The sequence below is a fragment of the Lactuca sativa genome, chromosome 3 (genome assembly GCF_002870075.4).
Source record: "Lactuca sativa cultivar Salinas chromosome 3, Lsat_Salinas_v11, whole genome shotgun sequence".
Classification (NCBI taxonomy): Eukaryota; Viridiplantae; Streptophyta; class Magnoliopsida; order Asterales; family Asteraceae; genus Lactuca; species Lactuca sativa.
Genome location: NC_056625.2, coordinates 98,111,500 through 98,127,333, shown reverse-complemented (window position 1 = coordinate 98,127,333; position 15,834 = coordinate 98,111,500). Strand labels below are relative to the sequence as shown.

Genomic DNA, 15,834 nt, shown 5'->3' with positions numbered 1-15,834 from the left:
CATATTTACTAATCTTTAGTAAATCATGACAAATCAATCTTTGTGGTGGACCTTGACCAGCGCACACCCAGTGTACCTAATTCCTTAGTCCTTCAATTGACTCACATATACACGTGATCAAAGAATTAGTCTTAATTTTCAAAGATGAAAATTCTCATTCATCATACAATACAACTTGTATGATTCCAAGTTTCTGTCCAATTGAAACTTGGGTGATGAAAAACTTTCTTCATTTGGTAAATTCAGACACTACCACAAATGAAAGAATCAAATCCACTTTCCAATATTGCTATTACTGGAAACATATAAGCAACAATTTTCCACAGATGTCATTGTAAGGATATTTTTAAAATAAATAAAATTAAAACCCTTTTTTTTCTTTTATCTTAAAACTTTGCGGAAAAACTTATCCTTACAATCCACATGAAAACCTTGTTGTTATCTATTCATAAGCAATATATTATAACTCTTAAGCAACAGCTCAAAATTCTGATTACCGAACCATGCGATCGAAACCCACCTTTGCAATCAGAATCAACATATACTTACTTTAAGCTTCCTATCTTTTCTTTGATTCTTAAAACATCAGCATGTGACCCATTCACATTATGTAATAAGAATCTCCAAATAGAAACTTAATAGAGTTAGACAGTGGACTTTACTCGAAGTAGAGTCAAACCTCTTGACTTGATCAACCTTATGACCTTTTAGGTGAATAGGGCAGCTTCGCAACCAATGCCCCTTCCTTTGGCAACAAAACACATGGACCCTTTGGTAATGGCACATGGGACTATCTCAGACTTAGCCTTTCTCTTTACCATTTGGTCAACCGAGTTGACTATAGCCGATCCCTTTCCATTGGGAAGAGAAATCTTTTTCTAGATATCCAATGCTACCATTGTCAATGTCCATTTAAGACTTGGGAAGTTGTTCTTTTAATCAAATTTGCTTTACTAGTGTTCCAAATCATTGCTGATTCCACAACACCAAGCAAATAGATAACATCATTAAGGGTCATGTCATAGTCTGCCTCATAATAGTCCCAAAGAGACTCCCTATGTTACTAAGAAAGTGATTGAACATCCAACTTTCACGAGACTTTGACACCCAACTCTCCCGGCTTGTCAATATGTGACTTTATCTCCAAGATGTGAGCACATATAGACTATGCTTGCCAATAGGGATTGAGTGACTTTAAACTTTTCAAGAACTTGTGGGTGAGGGAGAATAATTGGAGGAGGTGGAGGAAGTGAAGCATGATGTTGAGGGACACCATCTTCAAGAGATTTGGGAAGATCATAGTTGTCTGAACCAGACATCTATAATGGGAGAAAATCAAGTTAGTTGATTCAAAGTCCTTAATATAACACCCAATATGAAATATTAAGGCTAGGACCCAACACAATATTTTATAATTTGGAAGAGGGATGCCGTAATCCAAGCTATAAAATATTTGAAGGTAGGCGAATGACGATTCACCAATTTCCACCATGAAAAACGAAATAATTTATTAGGTTTTAATTGGATTTGAAATTCCTAGATCTTTTGAGATTCATTGAACTTTTCAATGGCATGTTTCAATCTCGAGTGTGCCCTCTCAAATTTTGTGACTGGGATGCCGAGGATCACAAAACAAGGTGTGAATAACCATACCAATTCACTTGGTACCCTTAATATTATCACCTAATCAATGTGCCGGTTAACCACACACGCTCCATTGATCTATGACAAACATTAAGTCACCCTTCGTGATCCTTACTAGTCCAAGTTAGTGTGCCGGTTAACCACACACGCTCCACCAACGACTTGGTAAGGTACAAAGTGCGAATTCCATGGGCTAGCACCAAATTCACATTTTTCCTAAAGTAACTAAGATTGGGAATTAAATAAAAAATATTTAGTTACTTTATAATATTCATTATACTTTTAATGAGAATTTAAAGTCATTGTCATACCCGTTCGGCTAACGACCCTCCACCGATCAAGCAAGCGGTGGGTGAGAGTCGACACCCATTAAGTTGCCATTTTATAGGCAACAACCTTATACCCACCTTATAGACCGGCTTCGTGAATGAGGCCTACTAACGGTAAAACGACTTGTTCTTATACATATATATAATAATTAACCATTAATGTTATAAATAGTATAAGTGTTGAATTTTAACTTTTAAAACTCTAAGGGTTGGAATTAAAGTTTATTAAAGTGTGTGAAACTTTACAAATTCCAAAACTTGAGGGCAAGTTTTGAACAATTCATAAACTTTTGGATATTCATAACTTATGAGTTTTAATTAAGTGTTTTAAAGCTTTTAATGAAGAGTCTCTTGGAAATCCATAACTTGAGGACAAGTTATGAAGTCCATAAAAGCATTTATTAGAAAAAACTCTTCAAGAAAATGTAACCTACAACTTCTTAAAAAAACATTTAAAAGAAAAACTCTTGGAATTCCATAACTTGAGGACAAATTAAGAATTCCATTAAAACACATTAAGATCAAGAATTAACTAACAAACAATTTGCAAATAATTCCTATGATCTAACAAAACTCATATGAACATGAACATCCACATCAACAATTTCAAGAATCATATGAACACATATAAACTTGAAATTTTGATTATAACTTTGAAATTGGTCCACCATCATCATTACCACATCAAAAACAGGTTTTATGAGTCCAAAACAGTTTAAGGTAATGATTCTAGACCAATTCCAGCACCAAAACGCGAAGATATGCTGTCTGGGGGTCCAACTCGTCGAGTGCATGAACCAACTCGCCGAGTTGGATGAATTTTGTCTTGGACTCGTCGAGTCCCTTTATGGACTCGGCGAGTCTGCTGTGCAGACAGCACATAAACTTCGATTTTCAGCAATTTGCATCAAGTATTCAAGAAAACAAGCCTAGGCTCTGATACCAGTGTTGGGTTTTTGAGCAATCTAACACTTCCTAAGTGTGCATGCAACCCTAATAAACCTTGGATCTATGTTTGTCTAAATACATGCAAAATAATAATTTTCCAAGGTTCATAACCTATCTAACATGGCATGGGGTACTTTTAAACATAAAAGAATTAGATGAGATTACTTACCTTTTGATGATGAGTTTGATTCCTAAGGAGTTTGAGGGCCAAGCACCAATAGTGTGAATGCCTCAAATGGAATCACAAATCACCACAAACTCTTGGAAAACTTTGAGAGAGTATACACACTTGTATTTTCGGCCACACACAAAGTCACACACACTAGTTCACTAGTTGCCATTTCATGCTCCAGAAGCATGCTTATATAGTGTGCATGGTTAGGGTGAAACCCTAATAACCCATGACCTTTCCTTTTCCAAGGATCCATGGGTTAAAAGCTCCATGGATCATCCATGGACTTCCATCCAAGCCTAGCCCATCAACAAATGAGTGTTAGCCCACACCATATAAAACAAATAGCCTATAATCTAATTAGTCTTCCTTTTAATCTCTAAATTAATTCATAATTAAATTAAGACTAAAACTAATTAAATAACCTCATATTAATATATTATAACTTATAATATATTAATAAACATATGTGTATAACTCTCATAAAATTATCCATAAATAGTTCGGGTGAGATGCAACCCAAATGGACCATGCCGGGTCGGGTCAAGTATATACCAAATAAGTTATGGACTTAGACACCTTATCCAACAGACTCCCACTTGGATAAGTCTAATAACTATATTTGCATATGTTACTTCAGGAACCAACCAGCAATCGTAGCTCTCGAAAACTCTGTTGAACTATGAAGCGCCATTTTAGATAAGTGATCAAATAATCCTCTGTTCTCATGATATCAGTCGGACAAATACATGGAACAACGTCGTACTTATTGTCCAACAGTTTGTTTCCCGATTTTCCGATTTGTTTGACGAAGAACTTAATCGAACACATCAATTTAGTTCTGACCGGCCGGTACATAGGTCACAACAAAATCATCGAGGGGCCCAAATATCGCTTCTATTTCTAGAAGGAACAGATAAACTTCGACTCATATGCTTGTTCTACTACTTGTTGAATTGTACACAAAGGCAAGTTTTATAACATCAAGTTACTGATGCGTTTACGTGCAATCAATGCACAACCAACTCATAGGTAACAACTCATATCTCTAGGTTTGAAGATTTATATGATATTACCGTCTCACGATCACTCGAGATAAATTCCATGAAGTGATACAAGTGAGCGTGGGTTTATTCCAATACTCATAACTTATGAGCACTCATGAATGTTGTAGCAACCATTGCTATGACTAAACCCATTTGGCCATCTACAAACTCGATTCATGACAGTCTTGATTCATACCTACTTCCAACATATGAACGACTGTGGAGTGTTTAAATAACTTAGTCATTCGGAAAGAATAATCTAGCTATTTTGGAAGTCAAAACATGCAAAGTGAAACACAATAATAATCGAATCCAATATGGTCTCAGAACCCTTTTGAATATAAATAGAACCACCTTTTATTTATCACCATATTGATTACACATTATTCATTGTATAATGTTTCAAACAATCAACTTAAGACTTGAATAAAAACAACAGTCGTCCCATGCTCCTAGCATCTACACTTTGTTTTTCTAAACAATAGTTATGCCATACTCCAAGTATGCACACTATGTTTATCTATGATCTTTACATTGTGATGTAGATCAATTGAACATGATTCCATTGATACTTTCACAATCCCAAATCCTTATTGTAAATGTGAGAATCCCCGATTCCTATCATTTACCAAAAAATCTGTTAGATTTTAAACTTTCATGCAATGTTCCTCTTGTAATGATTATGCACAAAGTCACCAAAACCTTGTCACCAGTCATTACAGAGTATTCCAAAGAAGGTCAACTTCTATGGAACGGAAGTCTCATATTCAAAGTACATTGCTTTGAACATCCTTCTTGCATTAAGGTTTTCTAATCTTACATAGATTGAATAACTTCCACCTATGGAGACATTTCCATAGTCCCATTTTGACTATCACTTCCAAACAAGAGTTACTTCTTTTCAGAATATGTCAATATGGTCCTTTCCGACAACTTACATCATACTTCCAACTTTCCTTGAGCAACCAATCTTTGGCGAACCTCAGATTGTCTTCGACAATTGCTTAATCACTTTAGTCATATCCAGTTCTAGACTTTTTCCTTCTCAATGCCTTAAGAATTTGGAAAAATTAGAAAAGATGAATATTATAGCACATGCAATCGATCCTATATTCGAAGCATATAGAACACGATTCATGATGTTTGACATAAAGACATGATACTAGACAAGTCTTTTGCTACAATATTTTTTTATTTTCCATGTTTTCAAAATTTAACTATGAAGAGGGATGCCGTAGTCATAATTGAATTTTGAGAACGCAATATATATAGAATTTCCTTAAGTCGAACCATTCAGACATAAAATTCATACATATATCCTTGACTAAAGATGATTAAAATCTCAATCTAAGCTTTAGAATTGAAATGAAGTATAATTTTCTCTCCCTTAATTATAGCAAAACAATTTTTCAACCCCTGCAACTTCACGAATTGAAACTTTGTTTTCTATAATTAACATTGCTAACTTGCAAAACACTTGCATAAGTAATTGAGTGACCACCCGTTTTTTCTTTTACCCTAGAATTACTTTCTGTTGCATGGTGTGCATGGGGTTTAGACATTTTTGAGACTCTTGGAACAACAGCAAAGAGTTTATAATACCCAAACCAAATATCACATAAGTCTCTAATCATGTGATCTGGATCATTAACATCCTTAAAACGTATAAAACCAAAGCGTTTTCCCAGTCAATACTTCTTATTAGCAATAAATACGTCTACCACTTTGCCAAGACGATTACACATACGCCAAAGGTCACTATTTATTACATAATCTGGGAAATTAGTAACATAAAATGAAGAAATGTGCTTACTCGATTCCTGATTCCCACTCCTGAACATCTGTGAGCGTTGCGGTCCCGATTTCCTAGACCCTGACTCCTTAGGCTGCCAATGATCTGTAAACGCTGATCCCATATAGAGTCTGAGATTCAATTGGCCAATACCCGAATAGAAGAAGGAGATTGAAAACGCCTGAAGTGCTTAAGTGGTCGTACGATCACCTTGCCGACGTTTGGACCTGCCGGAAGGGAATTCAAATTCCAAAATCGCCGAAAGTATTTATACGTTTTAATTCTGTAATTGATAAGAGATTGATATTAATTCTTGCATCAGTGTTTGATATTAATATCCAATGAATTTATAGTTAACATATTAATGGATTTACAAGTTACGTTATTTAAATAGCCAATACAGAAATTAAACCTTTTGTTATGAATTTTAATCAAATAATGATTCTAAATTATGATTTTTTTTGTCATATATAATGTTTCTAAAAATATTTTTATATGATTTACCGTATACGAGTACTCTCCAAGTAATCCAAATATTTGTTACTCCTCCGTCGGCCGAACAGATACCAAGTAACAAGTTCTACAACATTGGTTTTTTTAGAAATGGAGATGGAAATACGTATAAGGAACAAAAATATAAGATGACTCCTACAACGTTTTTTTAGAGACGGCAAACATATTATAAAAACGTATGACATATTTTTACTATATACGATTATGTCTGTCGTAAATCATTAGTATTTGAAAAAAAATTTAGGACATTGTCCATCATAAAATATGTATAGTTCTAATTGTATGTAATATATTCTCATATTTCTAGTAGTGCAACTTGTTGGTGCCTTTTCCATTGTTCTAGTATAACTAGTTGTTCCAAAAAAAAATGTTACAACACTTCCAAGACACCTCATGTAATAATTGTGCTAATCTAAATTTAAGTAATTGATGTAAAAAAAAGTCGCTTTAGAAGATAAATTTTGATTGTTATTGTAAAATAATTGCTTAATGATGAGAAGACAAGATGTATTAATTTGTTGTATCAACTTTTGAGATTCAAATGGGAGGATATCATTTGGCCAAAGAAGTAAAAATATGATATTAGGATGTAAAATAAATATCAAATGGCTCATAGCCTAACGATATTAGATGTTGTTTTCATTTCTTGAGGTTGCGGGAAACATTCTTGTCACGAACATAGATGATATTATGAGTAGTTTAAGAGTATGTTAGATTTATCTTTACGATAAAAAATAAATGAGCAATATCATATTTACCACATCGAGATATTTTCACTTGAAGCCCAACCCCATACTCTCTCAAATTGTGATATTAGAAATAAAAAATAGATTGTGTAACACAACTATAGTCTAGTAGATTGTTTATTAATTGGTAAACGAAATATCATTTTAGTACATATCATTCTTATGCTTGATTTTTGCTTGGTTGGAATCTTGGTGATTGTGGTATATACTAGGTAAAAATCAAGTTGATAACTTGCATGATATCTTCGATAAATTCGATGTTATCATGTTGAAATAGTACCCAGAACGTGTAATACATCAAAAGATAATATGTTCTTATTTTTAAAAGAGAAAACTCTACATAAACATTGTTTTAACTAATGATGGCTAATTAACTTAACATTGTTTTATATATTACACAAATGTAATTATTAACTATATAAGTAATTGTGTGTTCTTCTATTGATTAGTTAAACATATCACAATGTTTCTAATGAAGTGATAAAAGCATAAAGTGGGTGAACGGAAACTAGCATCTCACAGAAAACCACCTCATCCATTTTAAGTTTACCTTCCTCTTTCCTTCGCCGATTGTTTTTTTCGCACAATTATCAACCGGGAGCTCATTTTCTTCCTGTAAAATAATGTCATAATGTAAATATATATATATATATATATATATATATATATATATATATATATATATGATTGGAGATGGTAACTTTAGCTCGGCAACATTTACTAATGGTGTAACATGAGTTGTATCTTATATCTAACAATTCAAATATATATAATAATAAAATAGCTAAAAAGGAAATGGAAGAAAATTTAAAATTGTCATATATGAAAGAAGCTCTACCCTTGTGGCATAAGCAGTCGACGAGCTCGATCTTGATGTACTCCTCTCTTCCATATCTAAAATCAACTGCAAAATGAACGATTTCATCAAATTCTTGAATCATACCATTTTCAAAACAAACAAACAAAATCAAATCTAGCACAAATCATTACAACACGATTAATTGCTCTACATAAATGGTCAAATCCAAGTGAGGTAAAACCTTTAGCACACGACTCTCGAGCATGGAAAGTCGATCAATAAGGGTGCCTTTGTGATGAACATCGTCAAGGGCAGACAATAATGTTTTGCAATTCATCTGCTCCTCGAGCTTCTCTTTATGGTTGTCTTCATGATCATAATCATCATCATCGTCATCATCATCATGACTGCCATTGTTGGTTGTAGTAGATCCAAATCTTGTTGATTTGCTATGTTTTTCCTCTAACATCTGTAACTGAGAAAAGAGTTGGGTGTGTGAAGCCAAGTTCAATAAACAGAATATGAATCAAAAGAAATGAATAGATTACCAGTCGATCGAGACGATCGATTCTTGGGAGAACAGGCAAAGTTGGTTCCATACTCTGGTTGCATGCAAAGTCCTCAGAGCTCAGATTCTGAAGTTTGATAATAATGTAAAGAGAAGGTGGGGGTTGGCTTTAATGGCGTAATAAGTTAAAATGAATGATCGACTAAAATATGAATAAACTTCTAAGGGTGGATTGAAGGTGGACCCTTCAACATTGTTTTATATATCATCTGATTATATATAAAAGAGAATTGAATTGGAAGTTCTTCCCTATCGTTTTGTATGGATTTAAATTTGTACATCAAGTAAACGTACAAGCTATGATGCATTATGTCTAACTTGTTAAAGCTTAATTATATTGTTCTTATTTTCTAAAGAATATTTTATGGGGGAAGAAGAGAAAATCTCGTAGAAAATGGAAAGCCCACGTCTCCATATCCATGCCCATGCCCATGCTCTTATCAATTACACTATTTCCATCCGTTCACATATGATACATGCATATAAAATCCATCGATCTAACATTATTTTTTATATTTTGATATTAAAAAATAAAACTAGCTAGGTCGGTTTTATGATGATAAGTATTTAAAAAATGTGATTTTATCACTTCATATACTTCTGTCACAGCCAACAACGTGAACATGGTCAAACTGATTCATGATTGACACTGTTCAAAATAGATCTAACGGCTCAAAACTAGCATGATCTAATTTAGTTTTTGCATATACGTAAATATAATGGATATGAATTATGATGTGTGAAATAAATGATGTGGCTTTTATACATTATCTCTTCTGATACTTAACTAGCAAGTTGTCATCAAATGGCTGCAAATGTGTCCACGTTGCTGCTTGATATTAATATAGCGTCGATCAAATCCGATGCATAAAAAGAGTCAACTCGGACCGAAACAATAACTAGAGGGTGGGTGTTTGGCTGTACTTATTAACAAACGTTTTTAATTTTTTTAACCTTTTAACTTGCAGTGGTTATAGTTATATCAAAATGGAGTTTTTTTAAAAAATGTTTGGATTAGTTTATCCGATGTCAAAACGTTATAAGTTGATAAACAATTTTTAGTGTTTAGCAAAATGACCAAAAAAATGCTTCCTAGAGATGTTAAACATCAATAAGTTAAAAGGAATTTTGATAAGTTAGGGGTTAGTAACTTATCAAAAATGATTTATCTTTGGTTCCACATAGCTATAAACTGTTTTATACAAACAGTCTATCGAAACACTCATTTTAACTTGTACCGGTGTGAAACCAGTAATAAGTTTAAAAAATTTCTTTTTTTTAAGCTAATCCAAACACCCTCTGAATTCTAGTGTAGTATTGTCTGCATTCTATAAGTTTTTGGTTGATATGAAAACGTTAATCCATGACTTCTAAACTATTAGCTGTTAAGCTCTCCTGCATGTCGGTATCTATCGAGGATGACTAGATTGCATCTGTTATTGGTATCCAACGAAGATGGATATGTTATCTATGTTAACGATAGTTGAAACATAAACATATTGTCATTGTTGCTGAAAGTGTTGATAATAAGGCTTAATTTAAGTTCAATTTTGTGCATAAACATGAAGAACAAATACTTACAGGGATCAATGATAACTTCAATGATGTTGAAGATGATGATGCCACATTATGATCATTTCAGTTTCCGTATAATGGGTGTTTTAGTGATCGATTTTGATACCAAATGACTTCCAGCCCAGCGTATCGGCTGTTTTCCTCTTTTCTTGAGTTGGAGAATTCAAGTCTCGTTTGAAATATAGATGAATTAAGAAGTAGGTTATATTTGCTGATCGATTTTAATGTATGAAATTACGCATACAGAGAAGATTTAGAATAGAGAAATTAAATATCCTCCTATTTTTGTTCCTACAAATCCCTCTACCGGGCCAATTAAATGATGACATGTGTCATATTAATGTATTAAAATATCATTAAATAACCATTAAATGATACACATATCACTATTCAATTGGGTAGGAGGATTTATAGGAAGAAATAATAGGAGGATATTTAATTTCTCTTTAGAATATGAAAGGGAAGAACCGTTAATGCCTCATGTATGTCCTCCTATATGTGTGTTTAATTGATAATTACTTAGAGCCAGACATAATTAATTGGTTCATCAAGTTATGGACATGTGGCAACTCCATCATATATTGTACACATAATTAATCCCCGAGACCTAATATGTCATTATGAAAATGTTATGCTACATAATATATTATACCTAACACATAAAAATCATTATAAAAATTGTCTAAGGCCATACTAAGAGGTTATTTCGATTTTTTTTTGACTTGGTTGATTGACTATTTATATTTATTTATCAGTTTGCATGGCCAAGTGAATTCATATTTCATATTAACATCAAAACAGAAAAGTAAAGCCTAACACGCCATTTAGTAACAGATTATACTTTTTATTTTCTTTTTTGCTTGCAAGAAGAAAGATTTTTATTAATTATTTTCTTTTTTGCTATCCTTCAAAATTTTAGGAGTAGTTGAAGTGCAGTTTTCCAGTGTGTTACCCTGACATTATGTTTTGGGTCTACACATTATTAAGTTTTACCAGAATGAAATGGTGGATAACCTTGACCTAAACTCTTTACATATAGTCATGAGGAGATAATCTCAAAGTGTTCAGATCACGAAAATAAATTTTGTAAGCCTTGCCATGATTGAGACTTGATAGGTAACCTTTTATCAGTAATATTAATTTAGATTTGTTGGTTGTCTGTTAGTTATTCAATTCTGGAAAAGCACTGCGATCACCATTTTATCCTTGCAAAATAGTACACATTAAATGCATAAATATATGTATTTATACTTATAAATGGTGATAGATATCATATGAGTGAAAATAATCTCTAATGAAAAGATATACCACCGTAGGTTAATGGATCTACTTTTTGTTCAATCAAGCTATTATAATCATATGTTTTAATTGGGCTAAAACTGATTCTGAATGAAGTTATGATCTTTCATTCTTTTGAAGCCGCTTAAAAGAGTGTATTTGATTAAATTTACATCCGTCAACTAACTCTAATGGGCCTTAACTTTTGGAATAAGTTATCGATCAAACTGTAATTAAGTTAATTAGGATCGACCAATTATATAATGGAGATAAGAGCATATGTATTAATTTACACTTTATTTTTACATTCTAAAATAAAATATAGTATAGAATGATTAATCTTCAACCTCATTTTATTTGATCATCTATTTTACATACAAAAAATATTCCAAAAATGTTCTCTTTCACCAAGCTTTTTATATTTTTATAATTACCCCTTCTAATTATAAGGTTTTATAAAATTGTCCAACATCTTTTTGTTACGACACCATTACAATAAATATTATTGAATAAATATAACCAAAATATAATGTTTGTAGGAAAATAATTCAAGTTAATTGTCATATTAATAAAACAAATATTTTATTAAATAAATAATTTTGTTTATTGTATATTAAAAAAAAATACACACATCCGTTTATAGAAATAATATACTTATATTTGAAGAAATATTACAATATGTTTAAAGAAATATTGCACATACATTTAAATAAATACTACATATTCATATGTTGGAATATCTTTTCCACAAATGATCAATTAATGCATTTCATAGAATAGAATGAAGTGAGTTTCTTTATTTTTATGCATTTATACTGAGCAAGAATTTGTTGAAATTGAATATCTTCATCGATTGAATTTGTGTATGTCAATGTGAATTTTTGTGAAATATGTGTGTGCCAATTTGAATTTTTCTAAAATATTGTCATATGTCAATTTTATGTTTTATTAAAAACGTTATCGCGTTATAAATTATTAAAAACAATATTAAAATTTTAAATATATTTGAAAATATAACAATGTAGTTAAATATTTCAAATTACATAAAAACAAAATTAAAGTTAAATAAACAAAATACATATATACATACCAAAGTAGATGAATCAAATTTATTTACATAGTTTCCTAAACTATTTAAATGATGTTTATCGACTATCTCAAACTCTCTCATATTAGGAGTGTTTCATCACAAATGAATATAGTAATGCGTACAAGTACGAGGGAGTGTACAACTTTATGTAGGAAAATAGTAAAGTTATATCGGTGCAAGGAAGCATATAGATTTTCAAGGGAAAGTTGTAAAGTCGTACTGGTGTTAGTGGGAATATGACTTTGTGGAGAAAAATGGCAAAGTCGTATATTAATGTTTGACAAGATGATCTTCTCTATTAAGCGAATAAAATACACCAAAAAAAATTATATTTATTTTCACTTCCACAAGTTGTAAAGTAAGTTCAAGCGAAATATTAGGCGGTCTTAAAGGCCGGGGGTCGAATTTCTTCAGCATATAGTAAGATTTCATTAGATTATCCCACGAATTATGAATGTATGATCTTATGTATTTGAATTAGGTTCCATGTAATTTAAATGATGGAGAAGATTATTGAAATATATTTGTTGTTTAAAGTAAATGTTTTCTATTGCTAACAATAAGAAAACATATAATGGAAATATTTCATCTTTAGACATGTTGGATTATTAGTTAGATATTATGGAAATGTGATGAAAAAATGATGAATGTATGATTAATTTCATAAACATTACCTAATTGTAAAGTCGTGGATCAAAGATTTGTGGGTTCTCAAATTAGGTACAAACAAAAAAAGAAGTTGGGTTCTTCCAATTTATATAAACTAGTGTGTATTCATGGTTTCACCAGGGGTTAATTTTTTATCTGATTTAATGTCGATATTTGTTCAGTATGGAGTGAATACAATTGTAACTATTAGTTAGGGACCAAAACTAGCAGTTGCTTAAAGTAAAACAGTAAGGAACCAAAATTGGTAATTAGTTAAAGTATTGTGGTCATATTGTAACTATTAGTTAGGGTCTAAAACTGGCAGTTGCTCAAAGATAGTAGAGAATATCCAAGATAGAGGACCAAAAGTGCTAACTTCACAAACTATTATGATAAAAAGTTGAGGAGGGACCAAAAGTGGCAAAGTGTTGAAACTTTTGTGACAAAACTTTGAAAAAGTTAAGGAATGACCAAAAATGACAAAGTGTTAAACTTAATTTGGAGGAGGTAAAAGGATCAAAATAAAGTGTAGCGACCAAAAGCATCAAACTCCCTAAGGAACTGTGGTAGAAACCAGAAATCACTAAAGTTTATTATTCCTAAGTGTGATGGTCTTCTTTGGTTTTTTGCTCATTTGTTGTTTCTATTTTATGTGTGTATGATGTTTTGAGGAAAGAAGTGTTGTATAGTAGAATATTGAAGAGGGGGGGGGGGGGGGGGGGGGGGGGGGGGGGACCAAAAGCGCAAACTACACAAATTAATCTGGCAAAAACTTGAGGTGTCACATTTGGCAAATGCTAGGGGACCAAAAGTGGCAAAATCTTGAAACTTTTGTGTAACACTTTGTTCATGGTGCTTTTCAGTTTAGACCCTTAGGCGTGAATGTAACAACCCATTATCTTTCAAGTCAATAAAAGTCAAACCCTCTAAATAAAATTCGAGTTTTGTTTATTTTGTTAAGATTATAAGGGTTAAATATGATTTAAAATATATAAATGATGTTTTTCTATAAGTATTTTAATGTTTGGGATATAAACACTTAGACTAAAAACACAATTTTGGGACCAAATTAGGAACCGAGAACATGCGAAAGGTCCTACTCTTCAGACCGAAAACCCCACCGAGAACACCCGCTTGGCTGAAATCATATTCCAACCGAAAACCCTTTCCGACCGAAAACTCCCTTAAGACCAAGAACCCTCTCGATATATATGATTTAACTCGAAAATATTAGTCATTTCTCACTTTTCCAACCGAAAACACACTCATTTTTCTCTCAAGTATCAACCAAGAATCTTCAAAACTTCAAGCAAAATCCTTCAAATCTTCATAATTTTCACCAAGAACACCAAGAACAATCTTCAAATCTTCAAGTTGACCGAAATCCCTCCTGACCAAGAACCACTAGAACGAAATCCCTCCTGACCGAAAACCCTTCCGGACCAAAGATTGATTTCGTCAGAATCAAAAACTCTCCTTTTGGACCCACTTTCACACTGAAAACGCCTAGAACTATCCCGATTAATTCCTAAGGCTTTTGTAAGTATTCATTACATAATTAAAGTGTTGTCTAACACTTTAATGATTATTTAAATATTACTTAATTTATTATTTAAATTAATATCTTATTAATTTAAATACGATATCGTTTATAAATAATATTAGGATACGACTACCTTTACGTATTCTATCCGAGGATCATCGTTAGCACTTCGCGACTCAACTGAGCATATACATTCAAGGTGAGTTCATATCCCTACGTTTTCACGATTTTTAAATTGTTTTAAGGGGGTGGAGGGGATACAAGTAAAACACAGGGAATCTTCTGTTTAAAAATATAAAGTGCTTATTATATTTTCTTACCGTTAACATGTATTTGAATGTGAAATTACTAAATACGCCAAACATCGTTACTGTTAAACTACAAAATACATTAAGTCGCAACGGTTTTTACATCAAAGGAACAAATAAACTATTTTACAAACGTATAAACTATAATGTGTATAGTTTATGGAACAAGGGAAACTACTTTACTAAGATCAGGTTACAACACAGAAAAAAAAACTTATAAACTATAATATGTATAGTTTATGGGACAAACGGATTATTTTTACAAAGTTACATGTTATTTATTGAAAGGTTTTTCGCTTTATTACTGGTAAACTCGTTGAATCAGTTTATGAGACGCCTTCACGTACTTATCTAAGCACCAACCAAGTCTTGACTTATAACCAGAGTCTCTTGTAGGGATAGAGAGATATTTGTGTATAGGCCTGGAGTGACAAATGTCGTTAACATTCCGACACATGAAGAACGTCGCGATCATGCCATCATAGGTTACAATATGGTTATAAGAACTCACATGGAGAAAATGACTCATCTACCTAGTAATATACTTTTTAAAGAGTCTAAAAGGTTATTAACATCACTTCTAATTTATAGAGCATACATATTTTCAGCTAGTTCTATTTATGAATAAAACTAGGTATCATCAAATTAAGTATGTCATTTATATTTGTACCTTTCGGTCTTGGAACATTTAAGACTACAACTCGGTTTTCATGGAAAATATAGGATTTTCCAAGATTAACATCAGTATTTTATAAGTAAACAGTTTGCAACTCAACTTTCTGAAAAGAAATGCGATTACTTATCGAAAACAATGTTTTACAGTAGAGCGGGTGCA

At 32.2% G+C, this 15,834-nt stretch overlaps 1 protein-coding gene across 1 annotated transcript; it reads right to left on the bottom strand.

Moving 5' to 3' along the window:
- Positions 1-7,458: 7,458 nt before the first annotated feature.
- On the bottom strand, positions 7,459-8,730 carry LOC111895828 (uncharacterized). The gene is made up of 4 exons (XM_023891888.3): positions 8,538-8,730; positions 8,231-8,464; positions 8,029-8,094; positions 7,459-7,803 (listed from the first exon to the last, which is right to left on the bottom strand). Exons 1-4 carry the CDS (start codon positions 8,586-8,588, stop codon positions 7,699-7,701), a joined length of 456 nt encoding a protein of 151 aa, XP_023747656.1. The 5' UTR covers positions 8,589-8,730; the 3' UTR covers positions 7,459-7,698.
- Positions 8,731-15,834: the final 7,104 nt, after the last annotated feature.